The sequence below is a fragment of the Quercus robur genome, chromosome 3 (assembly GCF_932294415.1).
Source record: "Quercus robur chromosome 3, dhQueRobu3.1, whole genome shotgun sequence".
NCBI lineage: Eukaryota > Viridiplantae > Streptophyta > Magnoliopsida > Fagales > Fagaceae > Quercus > Quercus robur.
This window is the reverse complement of record NC_065536.1, coordinates 59,033,597-59,044,353: the sequence shown is the minus strand read 5'-3', so window position 1 is coordinate 59,044,353 and position 10,757 is coordinate 59,033,597. Positions and strand designations below refer to the sequence as shown.

At 30.0% G+C, this 10,757-nt stretch overlaps 1 protein-coding gene across 1 annotated transcript; it reads right to left on the bottom strand.

Annotated features, from left to right (window-relative positions):
• Positions 1-6,811: 6,811 nt before the first annotated feature.
• Positions 6,812-8,750, bottom strand: LOC126719862 (pseudo histidine-containing phosphotransfer protein 5-like). Its single transcript, XM_050422370.1, has 5 exons — positions 8,691-8,750; positions 8,097-8,221; positions 7,454-7,525; positions 6,982-7,054; positions 6,812-6,901 (listed from the first exon to the last, which is right to left on the bottom strand). Exons 1-5 carry the CDS (start codon positions 8,748-8,750, stop codon positions 6,812-6,814), a joined length of 420 nt encoding a protein of 139 aa, XP_050278327.1.
• Between the last annotated feature and the right edge of the window lie 2,007 nt (positions 8,751-10,757).

The window sequence follows — 10,757 nt, the reverse complement described above, 5'->3', positions numbered from 1 at the left end:
TCCTGATTAACAATAATTAATATTTATTGGATATGTACTTGACATATATTGTATATGTAGTAAAATTCACTATCCCTTTAATCACTCATTTTGTACTGCTAGTGAGCAAATATATAGTACACTACTTATTAATTAAGTCAAAAGTGAAACTAAAGCATGAATAAAGAAAAAAAGAAAGAAGAAAGATGGCATTAAACTCTCTCTCTCTCTCTTCCTTTACATTTAACATCCAAAGAAAGAAAGAGATCATTTGATTCCTTTCTTTTTATTTTATTACGCGTTATTAAGTTATTCGTTCCTTCCCACTCCTTTGCACTATCCAAATCTATTTAGAAGTCAAACAAAAAGGTCTAATAAAAGTGGTGCTTTATATATAGATCTACCCAACATAAATTATTCATGCAACCAAACGGATCAATGTTTATATATTTTAAGAGAGCCAACAATTGGTTGGTTGACCGACTAAGTTTCAAAGCCAAATTCAAGTTCTTATTCCCATGTGAGTACTACTTACTATTTCTTTTGTCAATTTTTTACGTAAATATTTTTACATACTGGTATAGATCGACGATAAGCTATAACAAACATTGTTGATCCTTGCAAAGTTACAGTCATCAACTTTTTGCAAAGTGTTTGGATAAAAGAAATCTAAAAAGACTTATTAGAAAAAGAAAAAAGAAAAGAAAAAAAAAAGGAATCTAAAAATAAATGACATATTGTTTCTTTATTTTAGTGGTGCTTGGGCTTTTGGCCGGGAAGCTTTGGGTGGTTTTAGTGAGTTGGTTTCTTGAGCTTGGGCTAAGAAAAGTAAGGAACCTGCTCACAAGCCTAAGACCCTACCATAATTATCTTTTTCTCTCTTTTCTTCCTCTAAAATTGTTTGGAAGTTTAGAGGGGAAAAAAATATTATATTAAAACGGAACTGATTGGAATAAAAAGGCTTAAGATAATCTCCATGTTCAGAGTTTAAGAAAATAATAATGAATAAAAATAAGGAAAAAAAACTTTGTCTCAATTAATCAAGTAAAACAAGTGTTTTATTCTAGTTGTTCCTTTATTATTTATGTTTTCAAATTAAAGAAGGATTCCTTGCTTTTGCCTTTCTCAAATATAAATTTGTCATCTCATATTGGTGTTCATCATTATATGGAAAAAGTTTGACATGCTTTCTTTACTATTTCTTTTGTAATGTTTTTAATAAATCTTTGACGTAATGGTATGGTCATAATTTGATGAAATTGTAAAGGGCGTTGTTGACCCTTGTAAAGTCACATGCTCACAGCCATCAATTCTTTGTATAGTGTTTGGATGAAAGAATATAGAAAGAAATCACATATTGTTTCTTTATTTTGGAGGATATAATAGCAAAATGAATGGAATTGTTAAAGTTCCTCTCTCTCTCTCTTTACATTTAACATCTAAAGAAAGAAAGAGATCATCTAATTCCTTTCTTTTTACGTGTTAATAAGTTGCTCATTCCTTCCCACTCCTTTACACTATCCAAACTCTAATTAGAAATCAAAAGAAAAGGTTTGACGAAATTGGTACTTTAAATATATATTTACCCAACATAAATCATTCATGCAACCAAATAGATCGGTGGTTATATATTTTAAGAGAGCCAACAATTGGCAGCTTGACCAATGAAGTTTTAGAGCCAAATCCAACTTCTTATTCCTACGTGAGTATTGCTTGCTGTTATTATTATTTTTTCAAAGTAGCTCGTGCCGCATTATTAGAAGTGAAATGCGAAAAAGAATACAAATGTAACAATTGAAAAAAGTTTTGGGACTAAATTGTCATTGGGTCAAATCTCAAGGGGTGATTACTAATTTGTATGTCCAAAAAAAAAGGAAAAATATGCTAATTTGGACGAAACCTTAATGATTTCATTGTAATCCAACTTTATGAAGTCAAATGTAATAATTGAAAGTTTACGGACTAAATTGTGATAGGTCAAACCACAAGGTAGTTTGTAATTAGTTTAGAGAGGTTCACTGTACCACCAAGATTATTTTGCATAAAGACTATATCTTGTGATAATTTTATAAGATAAAAAATGTAACTTACATACATTAATGTCCAAAACTACAAAATTTTAAGCTTTTTTGTTATACCACAATGGAGGGATCACTGGTTCCATAACCTCGAACCATTAGCTTGAATAGTCAAATTTGAAGCTATCCAGCACAATACTTAGTCACTAAATTAACTAAATTTTAAACTCTTCACTATAAATCATCAAGCCCAAGTGAAGTTTGAAGAGGTTGAAGCTCATGAACAGAACATAGCTGACTCTTAAAAGTTAAAACCAAAGATTGGAACCCACAAAATATCTGATAGAAATCCAAAATTCACAATGGAAAAATAAATAAATGTAAAGGCTTGGAAAGAGAGATGCATTACTTACATACCTGAGAGAACACTTTGAATGAAAAAAGCTCTGTAATAATAAACGAAGTGGTTCAATTGTTGAGCTGTGGAAATTTTCAGTGTATGTCTACGGTTGTTTGTTGGTGATGCTTGGGTTTTTGGGAAGCTTTTTTTTTTGGGTGGGGGTCTAATTGGTCCACAATGGAAGCCCCATATAACCCAACAAGTCCATTCCTACAGATTTAAAAAACACTTAACCCATATATATATATATATATATTAACTACTTAAATTTAACAGATTTGGAATCTATAGGACTGATCGAATGGCGTCTGCTCCTGATGATAACTCTTTATCGTCAGACCAAGACATCAATCAGTTTTTGGTGTAGGTAGAAATTGAATCCCAGATCTCTTATTCAACCATCAGAGACTTTACCAAGTTGGGCTAGGTTAATACTTATATTAATTAGGTCTAATTGAGTGGGTTTGAATCTTATTTCACTAGGTGGATAATTGGGTCTGGGTCGCTTGGCCACCTTACTTGAATGTGTGGGGTTTAATTTAATTACTGTAGTTTGCAATAAATCAAGAGCCAAATGCTTTTGCTTGGTCAGGTTTTGGGTTCTATGGCCCTTCAGTTAAGGTTTAATCTCTGTTTACTTTTGTGTTCGAAATTTTGTTACATGGTTTACAAAAACTATGCAGCTTATTATTAGCTTGAATTAAGATTTCAGTAATATGGTTTGTTGGGGATTTTTTCATTAACTACTTAGCAATGCAGCAGCTTCTTGTAATAAGTATAAAATATAATGCCTAGAAAGTTTACTCATAAAGCAGATTTCAGTAACGTTATATAGACATCTTTGGCTTCTTTGAATCAAATAAAGGAGCTGAGGTGGAATTATGCATATTGTGTTTGTGTGATTGTGTCCCACACCTGAGCACAATGTTCTTATTTTGAAGGTGTAAAATACTTTTTCAGTTCTTCCATTTTTCATTTTTATTTGTTTATCTTATGGTTTATGATTTTCTTTCTTTAATTTATTTACGTCTTTCTTGTAAATGTAGTTTGATTTTGTTAAATACTTATATTTACTTTGTATATATAATAAATGTTACTTGGTTTATCAAAAGAATAAGAGAAAGTTGGGGGGGGGGGGGGGGAGAAATGAAATGACCTTAAAAAGTCAGGCTTACAACCATCAACTCTTTATATAGTGTTTGGATCAAAGGAAAATAGAAAGAAATGAAATATTGATTCTTTATTTTGGAGTTTATAATAGCAAAAGGAATGGAATTGTTAAATTTGTTCCATTTCTACCCTTAATTGTGTAAAAAATGTTAAAGATACAACAAATTTCATTATAAAAGTTTTACATATTAGCATAACAATGATTCTATATATAACACATTAACAACATAATTAAGAAATATCTTTAAAAAAAAAAATTTGATTTGTCAATTTATCATGTAACTATGTCCAAATTAACAATTAATAACATTTATTGGATATATATCTGACATATATTGTATCTGCAGTAAAATCCACTACCCTTTTAATCACTCATTTTGTATTGCTAGTGGGCAAATATATAGTACACTACTTATTAATTAAGTCAAAATTAGAACAAAAGTATAGATAAAGAAAAAAGAAAAAGAAAAAGAAAAAGAAAGATGACATAAAACTCTCTCTCTCTCTCTCTCTCTTCCTTTACATTTAACATCTAAAGAAAGAAAGAGATCATCAAATTCCTTTCTTTTTATTTCATTACGCGTTAAGTTGTTCATTCCTTCTTATTCCTTTACACATTCCAAATCTATTTAGAACTCAAAAGAAAAGGTTTGACAAAAGTGGTGCTTTAAATATATATTTACCCAACATAAATTATTCATGCAACCAAACGGATTGGTATTTATATATTTTAAGAAAACCAACAATTGGTAGCTTGACCAATGAAGTTTTGAAGCTGAGTTCTTGTTCTTGTTCTTACGTTAGTATTACTTACTATTTCTTTTGTCATTTTTTTTAACATAATGGTATAGTTGATGAAACTGTAACAAACATTGTTGATCCTTGCAAAGTGTTAACATAAAAGAAATCTAAAAAGACTTATTAAAAGAAAAAAGAAAAAAGAAAAAAGAAAAGAAGAAAGATGACATTAAAGTCTCTCTCTTTCTTCCTTTACATTTAACATCCAAAGAAAGAAATAGATCATTTGATTCCTTTCTTTTTATTTCATTACGCATTATTAAGTTGTTCATTCTTTCCCTCTCCTTTACACTATCCAAATCTATTTAGAAGTCAAACCAAAAGGTCTAATAAAAGTGGTGCTTTATATATAGATCTACCCAATATAAATTATTCATGCAACCAAACGGATCAATATTTATATATTTTAAGAGAGCCAACAATTGGTTGCTTGACAGACTAAGTTTCAAAGCCAAATTCAGGTTCTTGTTCCTATGTGAGTATTACTTATTATTTCTTTTGTCATTCTTTTAAGTATATTTTTTTACATACTGGTATAGATCGATGATAAACTGTAACAAACATTGTTGATCCTTGCAAAGTTACAGTCATCAACTCTTTGCAAAGTGTTTTGATAAAAGAAATCTAAAAAGACTTAATAGGAAAAAAGAAAAAGAAAAAAGGAATCTAAAAATAAATGACGTATTGTTTCTTTATTTTGGTGGTGCTTGGGCTTTTGGGAAGCTTTGGGGTTTTAGCCAGTGGGTTTCTTGAGCTTGGGCTAAGAAATAGGGCTTGATGAGTGCCCAATATTATGTTTATAGCCCAATGAGCTTTAGTTGATGTCTAATTGGTCTACAATGAAAGCCCCATATAACCCAACAAGCCCATTCTTATAGATTTAAAAAACACTTAAAGCTAGCAGAATTTTTATTATTTTTTATTTACAAATTGAGTATTTAACCATTTTTTCGAGTGTATGCAGTCTCTTGTCCCACACACACTAAGTTATTACAGGAAAGATTTCTCTAATAATGTGACCCCAAGATGTATCATGAGATCTTAGAAACTACTTAAATTTAGCGAATTTGGAATCTATGGAGACAGGTTGGAATCAATTAATACTTATGCTTTTTTTATTTTTTATTTTTTATATACAAAGAAGTGAATACTTACGTTAATTGGGTATGTTTGAGTCTTATTGCACTGAGTGGGTAATTTGGGTTTGGGTCGCTTCAGCCACCCCTGCCCAAATTGTAATTACCGTAGTGTGCAATAAATTAGGAGTCGTATGCTTTTGCTTGGTTAAGTTTGGGTTTTGTGGCCCTTTAGTTAAGGTTTGCTCACTGTTAATTTTTGTGGTTCCGAAATTTGTTACATGGTTTACAGAAACTATGAAGGTTATTATTTTGAATTAAGATTTCAGTAACGTGGTTTGTTGGGGATTTTTCATTAACTGCTTAGCAATGCAATAGCTTCTTGTAATAAGTATATAACATAATGCCTAGAGCTCTTGTATTCTAATCGTCTTCGAGACTCATATTGATTGGGAGGCTTTAGTTTATGTATCAAAAACACAAAAAAGATACTAAAGCTTTTCTCCAAAACACTGGAAACAAACAATTTTGTCAGTCATATATTAATATTCAGTTTTTCTATGCATGAAAATTATAATTTGAACTCTGAATGTCTCTAATAAAAATACCAAAAAGTGACTTTTGAGCTAAAAGGCTTGCTCTTGTCAAAAGGATTGAAAACTAGAGCTTGAATTTCATGTATTTTGCACAACGTGAATGGTTTTGAGTGCATGGCCCCGATTCAAGTGTTACATATTGGAAACCTACCCACATACTCAAAGCATGCACTAGGTTTTATAGACAAGTAAGGTTGATGTGGCCCTTATGTGGTTCTAGGCCTTTTTCATTTTTTGGAGTCAATTTATGAGCTTTGGCATAGCTTGTCCCACATTAAGGCGCATTTGACTGGACCACTAATATACACACTGTAAACCGTTTAGTGATAGAAATCCCTGACCTTGTTAATTATATTAAAAAAGAGAACAAGATCATGTGATATCGCCAATTTGCCTTGAAGGCATGTGTTAAAGAATATGGGCTTATGGCCCCTTATGTGTAACGGTCTAAGAGAGAGAGAGAGAGAGAGAGAGAGAGAGAGTTAATAACCATATATGGAGTGAGTTTAAATATAAAAGCAAGATAAAAGGGTTTCCTAAAACATAGGCAACCTTTATTACAATCAGACTTGGTGAAGGAACCAGTATGCATTGATCACACACAGACAAATTAGTTCTAGAGAAACAAGAAATATAAAGCGACATACTCATGCCATAGGTAAGAATACCTATATTTTTTTTATTCATTATTATTCTATTAACAAAGGCAAAATGCCTAGACTTTATTTATATTAGTATTACTATTGAAATGGTGAATGAAATAATCCCCAAATACTAGTCATTCCCATTAGCCGATCCTTGACCTGGAGGATTAGTATTAGACAGAAATATAGGTGTAGATGCAGGTGCAGCTTGTCGAAGCAACTGTAGAATAAACAGAAAACAAATCAACATGTCACTCATTTATCTTGACCTTAAGCAAGACAATTAATTGAGAGAGAGACCTCCAAATAGGCTTCCAATTTGCTCTTCAAAGTGATATACTCTAGTTGCATCATAGCAAGTGCAACCCTACTCCTGCTCATAGTTATTGACAAGTCAATAATTGCATACAACACTAAGCAATTATAATAACTAGTTGCATATCCGCATGAACAGGAAAAATTGACGATTTGTTTTTTTGTTAAATGAAAAATGAAAATAATAGATGAGACTTGTAAATATTAGTTTCAAACTCTTCTTAAAATAATGTGATTATTTTCTAACAAAGTATAGTTTATACAATATATAGATTTTTAAAATTATTTGATTTTTTTTCTTTTTAAAATGGACTGAAATATGCTAATTAATTATTAACTTTTAGATTAAAATAATAGATGATATAAAAAAGATAAACATATAAATTTATATTTAATACTCCAACTTATTACGGCATGAGGAAAAGGATTCAAGTAGCTGGGTAAGTATAAACCTTACCTTTCCATGTCGTTATCATAGCAACAAAACTTTATTTTATTGATTTCAGTAATCACCTTGCTAGCACCAATGCTGCAAATAATAACAAAATAGATATTGTATTTAGTGTAAAAAAATAAAACCATAAAAGTCTAATTACTTTTTTGGGGGAAAGGGGTATTTGGATTATATTTTTTTATAGGGTCTGGTTAATATATATCCTTAAGATATATATTAATTATTCATTTTAGAAATTTTTTTGATATTAAAAAAATTGTAAAAAAAAAAAAAAGTTAACCACTTTTTCATTTTTGATCCATATACTCCAACATTAATACAAGACTAAGAAAATAGGAAAATACCATACCAGTCGCTGCCGTCTTTGAAAATTTGAAGACACCTATCCAACTCCGTGACATTGAGGGGATTGGCCTCCCTATATATATAAACAAATATAGACTAATATTATTTAAACTAATCTGATCATAGTGAATGAGTTTAGAGCTTGAAGGCAACAATATCACTGTCATTGTTGTTGTTATATTATTGTTTATTAAATTTTTTTACAAAATTTGCTCAGAAAAAAATAATAACGAATTAATGTGGTTAAATTAAATGGAAATATATCTCATGCATGCAATTTCATGTTACATACGCCACTCACAGTGCATTTTCAATGTCATTGATAGCTTTCGGTGAATCTTTGAAATATGCCTTAATAGCAATGTTAACAAAATCCGAATTGGGCATATTCTCCAATTGGATGAACCTGTCACGGTTAATGATTCCCTGCAAAACATTGCTCACAATCTCATTCAGACCACATTTTTGCATAATAAAAAAAAAAGTTTTATTTTTTATTTTTTTATGTGGACAATTTCATAATGCTTTTGAATATGTAAGCATATTGGTTAATATAGCATTAAATTTAAAATTTCCGATTGAAAATTTCATGAAAAATATTGATATTTTTTTCCTTAGAACAGTTTACATTTCCACCATAAATTCTTTAAGTTTTATTTAGCTACTCATTTTATCTTTTTTTTATTCAAATATTTATCAAATAATTTCCACGAATGATCAGTTTTAAACATTCAAAGCAAACAAGTATATCGAAAACAAAAAGGTAAAAAGGATGCGTAAAATTGTTGCATAAATACCATGCAAAATATCATATGGTAATGAGATTTTGGAAATAAAGTTCAAAGTTAAAACAACTACAATGTATCTTTAGCAAAGAACTTAAGAAGAGAAAAACCTCATCAAAGAAGGATTGCCTCATGGAGGCAATTTGTTGCTGCAAGGAACTGCTAGCCATTCTCACAAAAAGACAATGGGACAACAATTTTGAAAGCTTGAATGCCGAATGAGAAGCAAGTTAGGAGATTTATAGCCAAAAAAATAATTAGAGGAAAACACATTTTACGTGTGCACTAATTAATTCTAATAAGTAAAATTAAAAATGAAAATAAATTGTTATTTACAACTTAATAGTAATATTAACCAAAAGGCTACACCAGATTATATAAAAGTAAAAAAACAATGACTAGGACATAACAAGTATGTGAAAAACAATCATTTAGAAGATACAACACAATAATTAGCAGTCATCACTCATCTATGAAATATGTGTAACGGTGAGTTTGGTGGATACCATGTTGGCAAGAAAATCGGTGGACTTTGAAGAACTAAAGTGTGAAAGACATGCCATTTTTATGATTGGCTGCTAAATTAAAAATTCTCCCAAAAACTTAAACGATTAAGAAATGGTGAATTTAATTACTTTATTATAATTTTAAGTTTTTAATACTCCCTTTTATGTATGGATTCAAACTCGTGATAGAGATCGAACTTAAAATTTCCTATTCTGATACCATGTTAAATTAACTATTCTCTAAAAAACTTAAACTATAGAGAAATAATGAATTTAATCACTTAACTATAATTCTCACATAAATTATTATACTTTTGTGTTTATAGATTTTTAGTCTCTCTTTTTATCCATTAGTGATCTACCCAATGGGAAATAATGATATAGATTGAGATGGTACACTGTACAAGTTAGCAAACTCTAATCTTCCTTCTTTTGAAATTTCTAATCCAATCTAATCTTAGTAAAGTTGGATCAAATCCAACTGCATATTGTGGGGTACCAGATCACATCCATTTTAGGTGAATATTCTTTACTTGACTGTAAATGGCTCACAAATATGCATTGACAAGTTCTTCAAAGATAGTAGCAAAGTCTCATACTCACAATTGATAGAAATTCTCAGCGTTCTTTCCACAATTAAGTATGTGCATTTAGATTCTAAAGATAATATACCTTCCATTAGTACAAAGCATAAATATTCAAATACAATCTTATTAGTAATCTAAAGAAAGTTTCAAAAGTCACAACTTGTAGTTTCTGAAATTATGACATCCAAAAATCCAAGATGAACAAGAATGGAAAAGCTTATTATTAAACTAACTGTAATGTCTAAAAAGAGATGACATGCAAAAAAGATGCTTCTAAAGCAAGAGAATTTCTTGTCCTAAAATGATGATAATTGCTCTTTCCCACAATCTAGTAAACACACTATTCAACTTTAGATTACTTACTAAAAAGTTGCATAAGCCAGAACTTTGTAATATTCTTTTTCAATCAACAACAGTCTAAGCAAACTGTGATATATCACACTCAGCCATTTCACATACTTCAATGGTGCGTTTGGATAACATGATTTGGGCATTTGAATTTGGATTTGGGTGATTAAAATCCAAATAACTTGTTTGAGAAGTTTAAAAACGGTCAAGGATTTAGATTTGACAAATTCACCCAGGATTTTAAACCTTTAAAATGCTTGGATTTGAAATAACTTCCAAAATCAATGGATTTGAAATCCCTTGATTTCAAATTTATTAATTTAAAATCCAAATCCAACTTCCCAAACACAACACAAAGGAATTCAAAATGCACGTAAATTTTCCATTTTATAATGCCACAAGCCAACAAATCAAAATGTCCACAATCCATTTTACAATTTCAATTCACAACATTCTCAAACGCTAATCATAATGTTTAATTGATTTACTTAACAAAAATTTTTTGGGAAGGTGGGTGGGGTTTGAGAGAGGTATGAAGAAATTTACCTAACAACCTTTCTTATGTTATCATTAGATTCCCACACAAAATTATATATATTGTGAAAGAACTAAAGAATTATAGTAAACATATAAACTATAAAGGCGTGAGTTAAATCTTTTTTTTTAATAGAGAGTTTCAACCTATGGCATCCGCTCTTGATAATAGATCTTTATCATTAGACTAAAATACCAATCA